Raw genomic sequence first — 18,061 nt, 5'->3', positions numbered from 1 at the left:
CACTATCCAATGAAATGTCAGTTTACATATGGAAACGATGTGAGTGCAGAATGATCGCAGAACTGACAGCATGGCCTCGGTGTTGTGTCAGGTGTGTGCACTAAATTTACATGATAGATTTAGTTGCGACAAAAAACCCATCACGGTAATCCATATTATAAAGGATTATGGTGGCGGGATTTGGTGTTTAATGTTATTGCGAATCAGAAATTGTGTACAATACCGATACGATATCTCGTCTGAGTTGACCTTTCGAGCAAATTGTCCGGTTTTCGACCATTAAGCTTTATTGGCAATGATTTTGTCAGTTTGGTTTGAACATATTCGGGCCCACATATTCAATAGAACTGAATAATATGTTTCGCCGATTCATTGCTTCCAAATTCAATTCGACTTTGTTAATCTGAAACAACAATTACATATATAACTGTAAAATTAGAAAACAGAGAAAATCAGTATACAACATAGGTTCTGTCAGAGATGTATACCGATATGGTCCCTGGTTCTGCCTGTCAGCTGAGTTGAACAAAAATAAATCTAACATAGCACCTACTCCCATTAGTACACTAGCGAAGATAAATTCAGGAAAATAACACGGAAAGACCCCTGCTTGTATCCCCCCTCTAAAAGTTATATAAGAATGGGAATTTGTATCAGGTAAACCCTGAGCAAACTTTGACCTCCCAACCTGAATGAAGGATATGTTGGTTGTTGCGAATCTGATTCAGCTTCATTTCTTTCCCACTTTGATTCAGAAATTTTAATCTTAGCCAAAGAAAATCCACAAATATACTCTTGATAGTAAACCCTTTTGGATGTAGGTGCCATGGCACTCAGAAACAAAAGGATGTATAAGATATCAACAACAATATAATAGAACATTTTTTTTTATGCATTTATAACTCCCTGGTTATATTCATTTTCAAGAAAGAAATCAGATTTGATTGTCTGATTGCTTCTCTCACTCATACCAAGAACTTATAGAAGCCTCATACTAATAAAGCTGATTAGAAAGTAACTTCCTATGGACAGGTGTTTATTAGAGTGAAGAGTGTAGATCTGATTTGAATATGATTGATGTCCTAGGCTGCTTACATATAGTTATTGTTAAAATATGGCTTGCCATTCACTTACAGCAGTTGCAGTAAGGGCTGGCCTAGTTTTTGTATCCAGTGAGTGATGTCGCCAATTATTGACAGTGACATATTACACATGACATTAGACATCGTTGTTTATGAAAGGATGGTGCTAATGTTTTTTTTACTCAATTACAGGTACGAAATCGAGTTCCCTGTCTCATCAAGCTTGCTGAGCTACAGTTGAGAGGTGTAACCACGACTGCCTGCGTTTGTAAAAACATTCGATCTGGTGTTCCGAAAATATCCGTCAAGGGAGACAAAGCTTTGACATATGAGGAAGCTAATCCTCCTCACATGATAGGTGTCCGGAAGTCATGGAACACCTGGAACACAAGTAGGTGTTGTGGAGATTAGTGAGGTCGGGAAGATTAGTGAGGTCGGGAAGATTAGTGGGGTCGGGTAGTAGGGATAGGACGGGTAACTCGGGTACTCGGGTCAGGTGGGTACTGAGTAGGACCCGGGTACCCACAGGACTATCCGAACCCGTGGTTAGTCATGTGATGTTTCGGTTCCATTGTAGCGCCACCAGTGGCGATTACGGGTTATGTCCCATCTATGTCACTCCTTCTGACCAATCAGATTCCCCCTCTTTATATCACTTATAATTTGATACAAACAAAATGGCGGCGCCCAGTCAAAACAATCTTATCAATATTCAGGTTTTGTTTTTTTAATACAACAGGTCTTATCTCTTGAAGTGCATCAAATCGCTTGAGGACCTTGATTAAGAACATGAAAAGATTTGAAAAACATCTGTCGATGCCCATTTGACGGTTCACATGCTCTGCAAATCCTGCAATCAACACATGTTGCTTAGGAACCGAATGGCGATTTTGATTGGACTATGTATAGACTCGTTAGTCCGGCCATAATATAACTCCTTAATTCCAGCCTAGTTTGGCAAGGGTGGAAACTGGGCTTTCATAGTCAGTTAACTCCCTTGCCTCGGGAAGATGCATCCCTATTGTCATGTGGCCTTATGGGTAGTGATACCGCCCCAGGACCAGTCAGTAAATGTTTTACTTTCCGACAGTTATCTGCCTTCTCGGTTAGCCATTGCTTTAAGTCTCCATTCCCTATGCATTTGGCAAGGATCTACTTTCAAGGTCACAGACATGTCCAAACAAGCCCTTGATTTATTTAATCGAAATAGAAGACTCTTATAAGTGTAACATTTAGCTGGAAAAGATGTTTTTTCTGAATATTAAGACATTCTAGATGTGTTTGAGACTGCAATGCAAAAGTCAAGTGGAGTACTGGTGGAGTTCGCTGCTGGTTGCAATCAGCTTGATTGGAAGAATAATTCGAACCACACTCAACGAAGCTATGGTAGTGAATGGATCAACGGTATTTGTATCTTTAAAAGGAATTAAGATACGGTACACTGGCCATGCTTGCAAAAACTTCTACTGCCTGAACTTGAATTTGGAACTTGGCATCAATTTCTGTAGTATTTACTGTTATTATATGGACTAGTTTTTGCTGATCTTACATTATGAACAGGATTTGACTGGACTAGTGGCTACAGTCGAAGACTGCGCTGCACAATTGAGGATAATTGCTCACGTTTCAGCAAACTTGACTTTGGCATGTGTTTGTTTCTGCTTATGATGACAGAACACGGGTGACCCAGTCATCAAGGCGCCACAATTCACACTGCAGAGCTGCGTTCATTGGGTACACCAGAAACCTATAATAGTGGGTTCAAATCCCGATTATATTTCTAGGTTTGTCAGCACCATACCCATGCTTGTCGGTTTCACCAAAGTAGTAAACATCTAAGACCTGCATCACTTCGGGCTTTCCTCCAACATTTAGCTGACACACAGTGATAAAACAGGAATACTGTTCAAAGCGGCGTTATACCCAACTCACTCACTCACTCACTCATCACTTATAAAAAGTATATAAAAAGTTCAACTCTGAATACAGACCAGGTGACCTTTGTGTATATATGGTCTATGCATTGTTTCAGGTAATTTGAAGGGTGAAGGTCGTAAGGCAGAGACAACTGTGGACGATATCTTCATTCGTCGATTCATCAAAGGCACATTTCCCACTCTGGTTGCTTCGGAAGTGATCATAAAGAGACGACACAACATCATCACCATCACTACCATGATGTACCAAAGCATCAACGCACAGAAGATGTACTTCCTGTGGGGATACACGGAAGAGATACTCTCCTACTTCCTCAAGTGTCCAGTCAAGTTGGAGATACAGACCATCACAAACAAGAGTGACATTATCTATAAACATATATGATGTGTTTGTGTGTGTGTGCCAAGAAGTACAGAGACGCTAACAAGTGCAGACTATCACAAACAAGAGTGACTTGATCTATTAAAATATATAATGTGTTTGTGTGTGTGCCAAGAAGTATAGAGACGCTACCTGCATTTTATTGTAAAGGTCGGAGATTCGGCGAGATAATAACAGAAAAATAAAAAATTAAGAAAAGCAACAGGGCTCTAAAGCTGTTGTTTATCTTTCTGGAGTACTTTTTTGTATAAGAATGATCTTACAAGGGTTAAATAGAATATGCAAAAAAAATAACAGGTTTGGCAACAACATATGACTGCATGTTCATTATATTAAAAATTGATGCATGAAAAAAAGTTCACATTACAGGTTGGAGGTTTGTGTACAGAAAACCAGATGAGCGATTAATTGAGTGTATTGCAGTAACTTCCGTGACTTTCACCATCAACACAGTTTTACATCAGGTGCTGAGAGGCGGGTGGACAGGCTCACTGACTTGGTTGATGCATGGCATCGTATCCCAACAACATGGATCAATGCTCATGCTATCAATCACTGGATTGTCTGGTCCAGACTCGATTATTTACAGACGGCTATCTAGCAGTCTAGCTGGAATATTGCTGAGTGCAGTGTTAAACAACAAACAAACAAACATTTGGTGGAACTGTATCACGTACAGACCACCTCCGTTGTGCGGTGAATAGTTCTTCAGCCCGGAGAGCAGAAGGTCAATTGTTCGACTGCAAGATGTGTCATACCAATGGTTGTGGAAGATGGTACTTGTTGTTACCCTGCTTGGCACTCAGCATTAAGGGGATAAAAGTGGGCTCAGAGTCAGCCTGAATGAGGTATCCATGTTAGAACTATGGCATGGTATCTCATAGTGTGAGCATTATGAAAAGAGCATTAACACACACACACAGACTCACATGTGCATGCACACACTACATGAGCGCAGGCCGCCTCCGTGGTCTAGTGGGAGAACGTCTGCCCGGAGAGCGGAAGGCCCAGAGTTCGATCCCCAGCCTCGTCATACCAAAAAACGTTAAATGATGGTACTTGTTACCCTGTCTGGCACTCGGCATTAAGGGGCTAAAACAAGGACGGGTCAGCTTGGAGTAAGCATACTGTGTCTGAGTGGGGTATCTCTGTGAGCTAGCACTATAGATCAGCATCAGTCCCGACTAGTACAAGCAGCCACACACACGTGCATGCACGTCGCTATGTAAGTGCAATGATCTTGGATGCAACGTTAAATTCCATTTCCCCTAACCTCACCTCGCCTATATGAGCGCAATACTCTTTAACGTAAAGCAACCTCATGTAAGTGGGGATGCTTTACAGTTTTGTTTGAATTTGAATACTGCAGCCACTGCACTTTGTTTTTTGAAACCGCATAGCACTTGGCCATCCCAGGGATGTGATATCTTGTGTACATATCTCCTCTATAGCTTTTACTGTATGTCAGTGAAATTTGGTACGTGTCATCCTTTGGGTGGGGCAGCGATCTGAAAAGAAATTCTGATTGACCTATATATATGGTCAAGGTCACAGGTAACAGACATTCTACAGCATGTTTGCCATTGTCACTGAAATGCCTTTTTCTGCCGATTTTTTAAAAGTCTTATACATGTAGTAGTTTGAATTCTTTGTATAAGTGCTCAAGGGTTTCACCTAAGTGGTTAAGGTCTAAGCTCTGCATCACTGACTTCAGGCTTTCACCCCACATCAAGCTGACATGCCAGAATATAACTGGAATAATGTTCAAAATGGCATTAATCCCAAATCAATCAATCAACAGAGTAGAATATGCATGTCTTGGCCTGAAAAAAACTATTTACCGACCCAAGAAGGATTTATTTTAGGTCAATGAAACTTCGTAATGTCATCCTTAGGTTGGGCCCAGATTGGCAATGGTGTTGTGTGTCCTATGTGCAAGGTCAAGGTCACAGTGAAGACCGTTCTATTTTTGAGCTTTTTTCTGCAGATATGGTTTTAGTCTATGCATGATTATATAATTTGAAAACTGATTGTCAGTGATACTGAAGGTCAAATTCACAGAAGGTCATACACTCAAAAAATGAATTATTCTCAAGTTAACTAAAAACGTTCTCACTAACAGGATGAAATTTAGTGGGGCATTGACTTGGTAAGCTCTTGAGTGACCTTCATTGAAGGTCAAGGTCTCTGGAATGGTCATTTTTAAGGTAGTTATGAACAGGCAATTTCCATAATTATAGCACCAGCATATATAACAAAATTTCAAAGGAACTCTCCTGGTGTTCACAAATTACTACTACAAAAATACCAAGCAACAAAAACAAAGAATGATGGTGTGTACAGCATTTATTTTGACAAGACTATCATCAAATGGCAAATTAATACAGTGATTTGATATTGTACAAGTTGAACTGTCCAGTTAGCATGAGTGTCCGTCAGCCTCAATGTTGACAGCCCGGGGCTGCCTATGTACACAGTGACCCCACCCATGCTATAACCTATATGCATATTTACAATAAGAACACCTTGCAAACGTGAAGAGAACTGGAACTGATTACAAATGACCTGCCGCTCTGTCATGAATGAATAGTGAAATCACCAGCGAAGTCTGAATATATTGCACCTATATTCATACAAATATTAACAACAGAGTCCCGCAGCAACTCGGATGTATACATTTTCAGCACCCTCCCAAGCCGTTTCAAATGCTTAGCAATGCATAACATACAGCCCTATAAGGCACATAAAGACCCTGTTCCTGAAAGCAATCTTAGGCTACGATTGTTGTAAGTCTGTTATATAATTGGTGTTACAACCATCTTAGTGCCATGATGGTCATAAGTCAATATTAATGTGTTGGAGTTACGATAGCTGTCACAAAGACAATCATAAGTCTATATTAAGGTAACGATCGTTTACGTACAACTATCGCAACTCTAAAAATGTTTGGCAGTTACATTTATCTTAGCGCTAAGATCATCAGTAGAACAGGGCCCTTATAACCTCAGAATGTTACCCCAGGATGATACTAATGTCAAATAATAATCTAATATTATTTCTGGGCCACAGCTCACAAAGGAATCACAGTGCTACAACACAGTATAAAAGTAACAATGATCGTAGCAGTAAGACAACTTAGCGAACCATGCTGCAGTTCTTTGGCAAGTCTACACATCCAAAAGCAGCAACTGTTTAACATGATCTTGATAAATGTGTAGATACATGTTCACAAAATAACCTGTAGAATGAGGGTGTATGTTACCAATTGAAACAGCTCCACACTATGGTTACAATTCAGAAATGTGTGAGCTGTCAAATATCGAACCCATATACTTCAATGATGAAAGCCAACCCTGTGTTTACTGATGACAATGCAAGTGATCGCTTCCGCATCAGGTTCTCATATATGACACCCATGCAATTAAAACACTCAAAGCCAATACAAAATATCCTTTTAGAAAGAAAGATTTGTATTCAACAAAAACATACTTTCATTCGCTAGCTTAAAAAACATTCCCCTTCATTGCAGTTGTGTGTATTATGTACAATAAGGGAACGGGGAGATATTTACACAGGGAGTTGTTACCATAAAATCAACACATGTAAAACACACCACTAAGGAACAAGGAATGGTTTCATTAGACTATGTCATAATCACTGCAACAAATGTTGACATAGGTGTTATGCCGATATCACTTAATGTTGACGATCCATCAGAGCAGGGAAGACACAGCTGATCCATCAGCTGGCATGTATATTTCAAAACAACACAAGCGCATATAATGTTCTCCAAACACTCATGTATATTCTGTAATGTTTCACATTTCATTGCTTGGGTGCACATGGTAAAAAATATCACATTTCAATAATCGCACCACTTTTAATACATGCAGACAGTTGATCCAGACAGCTTTATAGCATCTGGTTTTATATGCATGTCTCTCGAGACACTATATATGTTCAGAGACAGGGCCTGTTCCTCAGCGTTACGACTATCAACTATCGTAACTCATAAACATAACGACTGTATGTGGAACACTGCCGAGGGAAATGTGGCACACAGATTTTGAAGTCATTACTATCCTCTCCATGTTTCCTCATTCAACACATTCAGGCAGTTAAGGAAATTTTTTCAAAAAAACAACTGACATCCGTATATTAGGAAACAACAAAAGTAACAGCCATCTACAGTCGTTGAGATGTTACTTCAGTCAAGGTACAATACTGTATGACAGGGCAGTCTGGTTATGGTAGTAGTGATAGTAGTTCCTCTTGCATATCGTAGAACAAATTGATACTAATAACCCATTCTGTCCATAGGAAAAATTACAATAAATAGTATTAACACAAATTTGCCTTCAACAGAAGAAAGTACACCCTCTACATAAATAACAGTACGAATCCAACACAAATCAATTAATCTGGGGCCATCTTCAAGGCAAATATTTGAGAACGAAAAAATAATATATTAAGCTTTTGATGATTCTAGACACTGAACAATACACATGTAGGCTGACTTTGGCACTAATTGGGCATTCTTTGGAGCAATGAAATCTGTTGTGCAGAAAAAGAAACACGACATAGTGCTGATAAAGTGATGCAGCCTAGGGGGCCTGCACGGCCTTTGTCTGTAGATGTGTGAAGAGGGTAGCATCTTTGTCCATTCTCTCCACATCCCAGTGCTGATGACAGGCCATGTCCAGCCATACTGCACAGGTCATCGCTCTTTTAAATGTCAATTCACTCAACCGCCATTAGTTCCTAACTCTTTGTCCGTTGTTGTAAATATTGTAAAAATTCGTAATATGACATGCTTGACTCTGTTTTATCTTCTACCATGTGTTGAAAGAACAACTGTCGGTTTTTGCTGTCTTCCCTGAAACAAAAGGGTAAAATCATTAGGATATATTTTACCAGAGCGTTCGATGCATCTCAGATAACACAGGTCGATTTATCTGCTGGCCCACTGGCCCATGGCCAGTTAAATTAACAAAGAGCTTGCTAAAACGTAAAGTAGGTGGCCAGTCTGGTTAGTAAAAATTTCACCCTTTCACCCTGTTTTTTAAATTGGATCTCCTTGGTAGAATGACATTTTGTAACTTCTTTATTTGCTCATAAATTGCCATGAAATGAGGCAAATGGAAGCAAATTTTTTTTGGGTGCAGATAAAAACTATATCCATGAACATATGCACTACAGATGTTGAGAGACTCACCGAAGCACCAGGAAGCTTGCTCCATACGGTCTGCTGTCCATCAGATAGTTGATGAAGTTGCGTAACCTTTCTGAGGACGGATTTTCATTCTCTGGTAGGTCATTCTGGAGAGGAAATAGTTTACACTGAAGGAGTTCACATATTCACTGATGAGAGTTGTAGAAGACATTTTGATCCAAAGAATTTTTGGTGCATTTTGATCCCCAAAATAATCTGATCTCAGATCAACTTCTATCCTATGCTGAGATATACAGACATGTTTTTTGTTTTGTTTAACAGCTATATGACAACCACTGGAGTCTGCCCAGACAAAGCAGGTTTGAGTGAGTGAGTTTGGTTTAACGCCACCTCTAACATTATTGCAGTTATAGCGTGGCGTGTCGGCTTAATGTGGGAGGAAAGCCTGAAGTGATGCAGGTCTCAAACGTTTACCACTTCAGTGAAACCCACGAGCACGGGTATGGTGCTGACAAACCTAGAAACATAATTGGGACAAACCGGGATTCAAACCCACAATCATAGGTTTCTGGCATGCCCAAGGGACGCAACTCTGCACAGCGAATCACGGCACCTTAGACGACTAGGCCACCCGTGCCCCCACCAAGGTTTGATGTTAGTAGCAATGTCCAGTAAGCTCGTTAAGGTTCTGTACACCAGAAGTTGCATGTTATGAAGACTGCAACTGCTCATTCAGATAGGTCAATTCTACAGCCAGTACATCGTCAATACTTCACCGCTATGTTCTTCCATCACCCATGAATACATACCACTGTTTTACAGTGTAGTGATGCCATCTGTCTATTCTCAGTCAGCTAATGAAAACAGGCTATTTATAACTCACGGAAGTCAAATGAGCCCTCCTACGTGCATGAACTTTTGTGTGACCCCAACCATTCCCTCATGCTTCATACCCAAGCAATGCATAGAGCAGATGGACACAAAGACTAAGGCACATGCTGCACAAGAAATATGTTGCTTGTTTGTTTGTTGTTAAACACAGCACTGCAATATTCCAGCTCTATGACGTCAGTCTGTAAATACTCAATTCTGGACCAGACAACCCAGTTATAGATATCATGAGCATCGATCAGCACAATTGGATTACGATGACATGCATCAACCAAGTCTGCAAGCCTTACCACCCAAACCCGTTAGTTGCCTCTTACAGCAAGCATGGGTTGCTGAAGACCTATTCTAACCCCGATCTTCACGGGTCCATAATCTGATGTAATCTGTGTCATTGGTCTGAGAAGTGAGCAGCCTCTTGATGGAACCATGCCGTAGCTGCTTTGATGGCAAATACACTGCAGAACAGCCATATGTATTGACAGGGATGGAGGAATGTTGTGTATACATACCTGTGAAGTATTCACGATGTAACCAGTAAGGATAATCAAACACTCACCATTCCCTCCGGTATTGACATGAAGTTTGGCTTGTCGAGTATATCCTGACAAAACTGGTCACTGATAGCTCCGCCAACCATCAGGTACAGGTCATTGCCGACGTCCATGAGGTATGCCCCATGGCGGTCGATGTTGGCTGACGATAACTGCAGCAACGGGGGCTTGGGGATTACCAAACCACCTCGGGTCATTGTGGTCTGGAAACAAAAAGTTACTGGTTTTAAAATAGATTCACAGACTTTTATAACCTTGAGATTGTTAAAATCATGAGATGGCTTATACATTTATGACTTGTCATAAAATAGCAAACTTCCAAGTGTAAAATAGTGTTCAAAATTATTATTTCAATCAAGGGATCCCCTTATATAGCTGTACCTACAAATGTAAGTGCTGTGACAATGACTCAATGACTTTCATGCATAATTTCTAACTTTGTTTTGTCATACATTAAGCTCCAATGTGGAATTTTAATGTGTTCTTTTCTAAATGAATGAGGGTATGGTTTGACGCTGCTTAGAACAGTATTTCAAATCTGTCCTTGAATTCCTTAACCTCATTAAAATCAGATCTGTGCTTACTATGGCTACACAAAGACCTGATGACATTCTATAACAGGCGACATCAGAATTTTTTTCAGCAAACTTTGACCAACCAATGAAAGCAAGCACTAAGATATGATTTTAATGATAGAGAATTCCAACAAATAATAAACAACAAATGCCTCTCTCTTGACTTTTCAGCAATATGAATGATCACTTATTACAACAGAAGCATGGTGTGTGAAGCTACTCACCCGCTCCTCTATGGAGTGAACAGGGTAGAGATGAGGGTAGAAGCTCTGCATCAAGTACATCAACGGCAGAGTCTTGCACTGCAGCAGACTGAACACGCGGTCGTCAAGCTTCACATTGGTAGCCGACCGGAAGGCACTCTGAAATATCAGCATAGGTTGGTCAAATATGGTGTAATATTGACATTAGCAGCTGACTCAAAGGACCGCTGAAATATCTATATAAATAGGTTGGTTAATGTGCTGTAAGAAAGCTATTAGCTGAATTCATGTAACATCCAGACTGTATGTAGATTCTGTTTCCATTGTGAAATATCAATAGAAACACACATGCAGTATTTTGGTTGTCATAATCTGGCACCAGCTGGTGATAGAAGAAATAATCATGTAGATTTTGGTTTTGGTTTCAAGCATGTTACACAATGTTAACAGTGACTCAGATCAGAACTGTGTGCCAGAAGTATTGCTCAGGGAGTAAATGTGTTTAACCTCAGTCAGCAATAATGCATCATCAAGGCAAACAAATTGGTATGGTTTTATGCCACTTTAAGCAATATTCCAGCAATATCAAGGCGGTGGATACCAGAAATGGCCTTCACACATTGTACCCATGTGGGGCATCAAACCCAGGTCTGGCGTGACGAGCAAACTCTTTAACCACTAGGCTACCCCACCGTTGATGAAGATCAATTCTGACCCGTGTCTTCATGGTTATCATACTACAAGTATGTGGTACATAAAGGACATATTCTGGATCCGAATTCTTCTGCATTCAACATCACAAGACTTCAAGCCATACATCTGTACACGCATTACTAGTAAACTTACACTTTTGAGCATAGCAAGAATATAGAGAGGAAGGATTCGGAGCGTGAAGGGCAACGGCAGAGCTCCCATCCTCTGTGATGCAGGGACCTGTTGGCGGTACGACAATACACAATCCAATGCCGCATTGATGAGAGCATCCCTGGCATCTCCCATACTGGACGACACTGACCGGTCGACCGCTGCAACATAGAGGCAGTAACTGTTGAAGTCATGTGCTGGTTATCATGCTATGCATAACAGGAATCGTCCGAACTAAAGGATAATATCACTTATAATCCGTACATGAGTAAACACAAACACACTTGCTTCAGAGATCATCCTTATTGATATTTATTCTGTAATCACAATGTTTGTTTGTTTTTTGTTTAACAGCACACTCATCAATTATCCAGCTACATGTTGATATTGAATCGGGGCTAGACAATCCAGTGAGCATGAGCATCGATCAACTGGGATATGATGACATGCATCAACCAAGTCAATGAGCCTGACCACCCGATCCCTTTAGTCGCATCTTACGACAAGCCTATGCGCCTTACGATAAACCTGAGTTGGTAAAGAGCAATTCTAACCTGGATTTTCACGATCACAAGGCTAAAAAAATGTAATGCCCATACTGCCATAAACCTCCAAAATCATAGCGCTTAGTATTTGTGGAACAGGGCAGTGAGCATAGAATCACAGGACAAGGACATAATATGATGGAACAAGGACATAATATCAGGAGACAAGGAGACACTATCGGGGGACAAGAAAGATATATGACCAGCTGCATCTACTCATCTTGCCCATCAGTGTTGCATCCCACTACATGATACAAGTGTCACACTAGCTGCACCTACCCATCTTTGCCAGCAGACAGATGATGCCCTGTTGATCTGCGCCTGCATACACGTCACTCAGCTGATTGGTCACCGGCAGACACAGTGTGTGTACTCGGATACGTCGCTCTCCTATAGAAGACAACACAAATGTAAGAACAAGACAAGTGATGGCACGTGGTCCTGGTCAAATTAGGTGAAGCTTAGCAACACTGGCAATGAAGAGTAGACAGGTGACTGCCTGCAGAAGGCAGGACTCCTGCGAGTTTTGGTTCTCCCCACACTGAATCATGGCTAATAAACTGTGACGGTCTCCTTCAAGAAGCCTCTCACTACCCATCATCACGATAGCAAATGTGGGGTACACCATCAACGGGCTTCATATCAGGGTATTCTTTCAGACAAGGACACCTTAACCACTAAGCTAATATCAGAGGAGAGGTAAAATGGGGTTTAACATTGCGTTCCAAATTACTGCACTTATATAGCAACTATTGCCAACTAATTTATAACGCTTGCCCACTGAGATACCAGGCTAGTTTTAACATTGATACCCTAGACAAAGATTACCAACTCCAGTCCTTGTTTTATATCCTTAAAGGCGAGCAACAAGTACCATATTTTAACGTCTATTGCTACAATGCAGCCAGGGATCAAACGACGGACTTTCCACAGAAGCTCTATCCACTACACCATAGAGGTGGTCAGCCGATATCAGAACGCTTTTATCCAGGTACACAAACCTTTGCTTGAGGTGTACAGCAGAGCTGCCTGGAAACACACACTGGACGTATCTGTCAAGTTATCCTCGATAGACATCTGCATGCCGAACCCAGCATCAGGGTTGATGTTTGGCAATGACAGCAAATCCGTCGACCGCACAAAGAAGTTGCCATGGAACGTGTGAATGCTAAGTCCTCTTGTGCATCGTATCCTCATCACAGCCTCGAAACCAATTTTCCTGGTGAGATATCTCCTGAAGTCTGCATCAAACCTGTCCACTAACCCTGGTGTCTTGAGAGTGTGGAAGGATGGATAGTAGTACACACAACCAGCCGAATACTTCGACACACATGCTGAAATAGAGATCACGATAAACATGTAAAACAAATTCAAGTGTGCCACAGGGACCTCACAAATATATTAGGGGTTGGTTGGAATTTAATTGTCCAAAGAAGGAGAATATGTTTGTTCCATCATCAAACTGGTGAATGGCATTTCACCAAAGGCACTTTATTTTGTTTAAATCTGTGTACATAAACTGTCGACAGGTTGTGATTCACATGAAGCATGGATGCCTGGTGTATGGTGTTTTTCATAGAGAAAAGAAAGAAAGGAACTCTTGAATTGATTCCTTCTGTAGGGACTTGTGGTCAACAAAATTGTATATATTGTATCATCATCATCATCATCATCATCATCATCATCATCATCATCACTCACAAATATATCACAAATGTTTTAATGTGCATAGCACTTACTTAGTGTTGCTAAATCTGCATACTGGCCATTGAGCAAGAACAAGTCAACTGATATCTGCTGCGCTGAGCAGTCCAATGCAAGCTTCTTGTAGAAATCGGTCGCTGGACCCAAATGAGGCACATTCTGAAAATACAAGGATTACATCACTAAATGCCTGATATATACCTTAATCACTAGCGTCAGGACTTCAGGAGGAACTACTAAATAATTTAGCAAACAAATACATATGCAAACAGTTCTTAGGAGGTATTTCGAACATAAATGCATGAAGGCATGTTTTAGCAGGGTTTGAGGAGTGAAAAGTCAAACATTCTGCAGAGGTTAGTTGAGAATGAACATGTTAAGAGTTAAACTAAATGGTAAGTGAAATGAGTTAGTAGTTAGCTACAACACCACTGTAAACACTATTTCAGTTACATCACAGCATGTCAGCTTCATGTGGGAGGACAGCCCTAGGTCTTAGGAGTTAAACACTTTGGTGGAACCCACACACATGGATATGGTCCTTTCAGACCAGGAATCAGTGTTGATCAGGGACTTCACCCAAGGACACTTTCATCCTTTCCTTTGCCTTGATTTTTAAATGACAGAAACATTACTGTTGTTGAGAAAAGTAAAAGATTGTGTCTTTGAACAAGGTCAATATCAGTGGTAAGTACTAAGGTTACAAACATGAATCATGAAGCATTATATTGATAGTTTTTGTCAACTGCTCCTTACCTTAGATGAAACATTGCTTGGCATCTCCCTGGTCTGCAGAGCCCCAGGTCCGACTGTTGGTAGAACCGTCTGCATCACCGTCACTCGGCCTCCAGAACCACTCTATACACACATAGCACTATCACTCAGGACCACTTCCTCATACAATTCAACATAGCATGTTCTTAAATCTAGATATGACACAAAGGAATACCATACTCCTTTACCTTGACTTGACAGTAAAGTCTGACAATCACATACAAAAATACAGATGTCAGTCTTTATAACAATCCAGAATCATCCGAAAAAGTCAATTATTTTCACATGAACAATTTTCTAATAATAGTTTGAATGTTATTCGTTTTCTTTTTCAAAACGAAAGCATACTCTAACTGGCCTCTAGTCTGAATGAAATCTTGTTCCTATACAATAACGTAAGGTATATTCAAAATTATACTATAATCACAGGACTGTCTGCTAATTTAAAGGATTTCTTGTTCCTACCATACAATATTTCAATGTCTGTTCCAAAGTAGAATATCATCACAGGACTGACCGCTAGTTTGAAGGATGCCTGTAAGGCCGCCCCGAGTGCACTGCCCGTCTCCCTGTTGTCCTGGAAGAGGGTGGGCAGCTGGTTGAGGAGGTCAATCACAAGGTCCTTGCTCTCACTCAGGTTCACAAGCAGGTTGTCTGGGCAGGGCAGGAATATGTCTGGAGGAATAGACAAAGAAAACATACAGACAACGCTCACAATATTAATCTGTAGGGTGAGGGAGTGGTCATGGTTGCTTAGTCCAAGAATTCATCAAGGAAGATGAACAAGTGTACATTAAAACTTACAGGAAAACATAAGGTTTGCATCTATTGCTCAATGCACCCTTCTGATGAGGAGAATTTTCATATTTTCTATACTCTGCCTGGAAGTAATTTTCCATGATCTACCTTCAAGGTCTGGAACCACCATCATCTGTGGCTGAGACTGCCCCTCTGCCAGACCGAAGAAGTAGAGGAAGCGGTCGTATGCCAGGAAGGCGATCTGCGTCCGGGTGTCTCCCGGAACCTTGTCCAGTTCGTCCAGCAGAACCTGGCAGAACAACTGTAGGTAGCCTGCCAGAACACACGTGCACATTGTCATCAACAAACACAGGAAGAGTTGTGTACATACAATAGCTTGCTCTAAAACAGTGTTTGAAAAATAAAACAGTCTGCATTTCCGTATTTGGTAGACACAAAATTGGACAAGCAAATATGACATCACAGAAGATTTTAAAACAATAGATTGGCTTAGACAACATGTCTTTATGTGAGTAAAAAAGACACATTCTTCTAACTATTACAAAAGAATGCCTATATACCGTATGTGTATAACTTCATAACCCAGAATTCACTTTCACCATGGAAATCAGTTATTATTCATAACCAGGATGTTTTCCACTACACACAGTGTATTGTTTAATGCCACACTCAGCAATATTTCAGCGAAGTGATAGCAGTCTGTAAATCAAGTCTCGACTATAAAAACCAGTAATAGATACAATGCACAATGATTCAAGTTGTGGGGTTACGAGGACACACACATCAACCAAGTCACCGAGACGGACCACCCCATCTATTTAGCAACTTCTTACAAGCATAGGTAGGTGGGGAGCAATTTAAACCCACAATTCCCCCCGGGTCTCTCTCAAAATCAATTAATACACTGTGTAGACATCAATAATACATACCAGTTTCGATGGCATTGAAAGACACATCTAGTAGGAACACATACACTGCTGGCTGAGGGGGCCTCAACTGAAACAAGAGAGTCATAAACAATCATCCATCCAACTTCTAACCGCGACCAACATAACTAACTTCACTTGATTTGTGACCTGTGCACTATACACAGGACCACGCCACCACACGTTTTTCATATAACTATTATTTACTCCAAGCAATAACATTTACATAAAATGCACAAAGTTTTTGTAAGGGACCAAGTTCTAAATGATCTCTGTCGGCAATATTTGTAAAAATCGCATCATCTTAAGGGAGCTTCAAAGACAGGAGGACTGAAGGAAGGAGTCCTGATAAAAAACCTTTGATCTAAGAAATGACAGTAATCTCTAGGCTGTGAGTCCTTGTACTGCTCAAGTGAAAAAGTAAATTGAACCTCTGCAGCCATGCATGTACTAAATGTCTATGTAAAGCTATTACAGAATATATATTCACTGAATATTAACATCTCCTGTTTTTCCTCTTTAATCGCATCTGGCAATTCTACAAACAACACACAGCAACACTGACAGGAGACAGTTCACACTCACCATATACTCGGATGGTGCTATGAACTCTATTGTAGCGGATTTCACCTCTGGTCGACGCTGCGGATCTCCGTATGTTTTACTAACTGGGTCAAATGAAAATTCATCTGGTACTGAAATAAGATATTAAACAAACTAAACTACCAAAATTCACCAAGAACATAACAAAAAGTCAATTTCCAGCCTTTCTACAATTTGACACCATGAACTACAAAAATGACGCAAAATATTTCCCATAAGGACACAGCTATTAGATGAAATGTTTCATTAATTCTTACAGAGCATTATAACAAGTTTTCCATTGTTTTTATTGTTTGCGAAGAGGCACATGACATCATATGATCATATTGGCGCAAATAACTGAAGATGACATCATGCATTGTTCATAATAATTTTATGTTGTATACTTACGATCATTGACACGATAACATAGGTTGCACTTCCACCTCCTCTGGTCAACAAAGTGTACGAATGGGTTGATGTATGTCCGACAGGAGCGACAGCGCACTATCACACTGGATTGGATAACAGGAAGTTGCTGAAACACAACCACACCATCAGGATACCTGTACTGTCAACCTGAGGTAACACAAGGCGAGCTCACCTAGCTCACCTGGCTCATCCATCCCTTTATCAGTGTACACCCTAATGGGGACTCTTCAGACCTGCCTTTGACACAAAGGATTGTCATGAAATAGAATTGGCAGCCACTTAAAACAAGACATGGAAACAAAGGAGAAAATGGTCAACCCGAGGTGATGCTAGCCTGTAGTGACGGCATAGACCTTTGACTGTTCAGGTAAATGACTTTCATAACCCTGACTTTACTCGGGCACCTGATAAAGTTATTCTCGAATTGACACACTTTTTCAGTCATTTGAAACTTAAAGAGGTCTTAAAATATGTGCCTCTATCTTTATTAATTATCAATTATTGGATATGCCATAGCCAATTTTACCCAAGTTAGCATCAGCCTACACATGTAACAACCGTCATGTACTGCCTTCGGTACATATACTTCAAGGCTAAGTAACCAGGCTCCTTACAGCAATAATTAATACCCTGCACACGTAACCAGGGAGATTGATGTAGGTGCCACATTATGGATGAGAA

At 40.6% G+C, this 18,061-nt stretch overlaps 2 protein-coding genes across 5 annotated transcripts in view; one reads left to right on the top strand and one right to left on the bottom strand.

Annotated features, from left to right (window-relative positions):
* The first annotated feature begins 34 nt into the window (after positions 1 to 34).
* On the top strand, positions 35 to 3,598 carry LOC139469067 (small ribosomal subunit protein uS3m-like). Its single transcript, XM_071251194.1, has 3 exons — positions 35 to 91; positions 1,275 to 1,473; positions 3,115 to 3,598. Exons 1-3 carry the CDS (start codon positions 71 to 73, stop codon positions 3,402 to 3,404), a joined length of 510 nt encoding a protein of 169 aa, XP_071107295.1. The 5' UTR covers positions 35 to 70; the 3' UTR covers positions 3,405 to 3,598.
* Positions 3,599 to 5,729: 2,131 nt separating this feature from the next.
* The window catches only part of LOC139468047 (protein transport protein Sec24A-like), a 38,950-nt gene continuing 26,618 nt past the window's right edge, over positions 5,730 to 18,061 (bottom strand). For all 4 annotated transcript variants that reach the window (XM_071249738.1, XM_071249740.1, XM_071249739.1 and 1 more), the window contains 14 exons: positions 17,360 to 17,486; positions 16,952 to 17,061; positions 16,370 to 16,436; positions 15,588 to 15,752; positions 15,199 to 15,356; positions 14,664 to 14,765; positions 13,943 to 14,066; positions 13,205 to 13,537; positions 12,483 to 12,593; positions 11,641 to 11,819; positions 10,816 to 10,953; positions 10,022 to 10,219; positions 8,617 to 8,720; positions 5,730 to 8,277 (listed from right to left, as the gene is read on the bottom strand). In XM_071249738.1, coding sequence (XP_071105839.1) covers positions 8,163 to 8,277; positions 8,617 to 8,720; positions 10,022 to 10,219; positions 10,816 to 10,953; positions 11,641 to 11,819; positions 12,483 to 12,593; positions 13,205 to 13,537; positions 13,943 to 14,066; positions 14,664 to 14,765; positions 15,199 to 15,356; positions 15,588 to 15,752; positions 16,370 to 16,436; positions 16,952 to 17,061; positions 17,360 to 17,486 — 2,031 coding nt within the window. In that variant the 3' untranslated portion in view covers positions 5,730 to 8,162. The remainder of the gene's footprint in view (positions 8,278 to 8,616; positions 8,721 to 10,021; positions 10,220 to 10,815; positions 10,954 to 11,640; positions 11,820 to 12,482; positions 12,594 to 13,204; positions 13,538 to 13,942; positions 14,067 to 14,663; positions 14,766 to 15,198; positions 15,357 to 15,587; positions 15,753 to 16,369; positions 16,437 to 16,951; positions 17,062 to 17,359; positions 17,487 to 18,061) is intronic.

Source organism: Haliotis cracherodii, unplaced genomic scaffold (assembly GCF_022045235.1).
Source record: "Haliotis cracherodii isolate W230 unplaced genomic scaffold, xgHalCrac1.p SCAF_2, whole genome shotgun sequence".
In the NCBI taxonomy this organism is placed as follows: Eukaryota; Metazoa; Mollusca; class Gastropoda; order Lepetellida; family Haliotidae; genus Haliotis; species Haliotis cracherodii.
This window is presented reverse-complemented; position numbering and strand designations above follow the sequence as displayed.

What these genes read in the sequence shown, in the direction of transcription:
- LOC139469067 (XM_071251194.1), top strand. Translation starts at nt 71, where the DNA reads ATGGCCTCGGTGTTGTGTCAG. An exon ending in TGGCCTCGGTGTTGTGTCAG is followed by an intron (nt 92 to 1,274) that starts GTGTGTGCACTA and finishes ACTCAATTACAG; the next exon opens with GTACGAAATCGAGTTCCCTG. An exon ending in ATGGAACACCTGGAACACAA is followed by an intron (nt 1,474 to 3,114) that starts GTAGGTGTTGTG and finishes GCATTGTTTCAG; the next exon opens with GTAATTTGAAGGGTGAAGGT.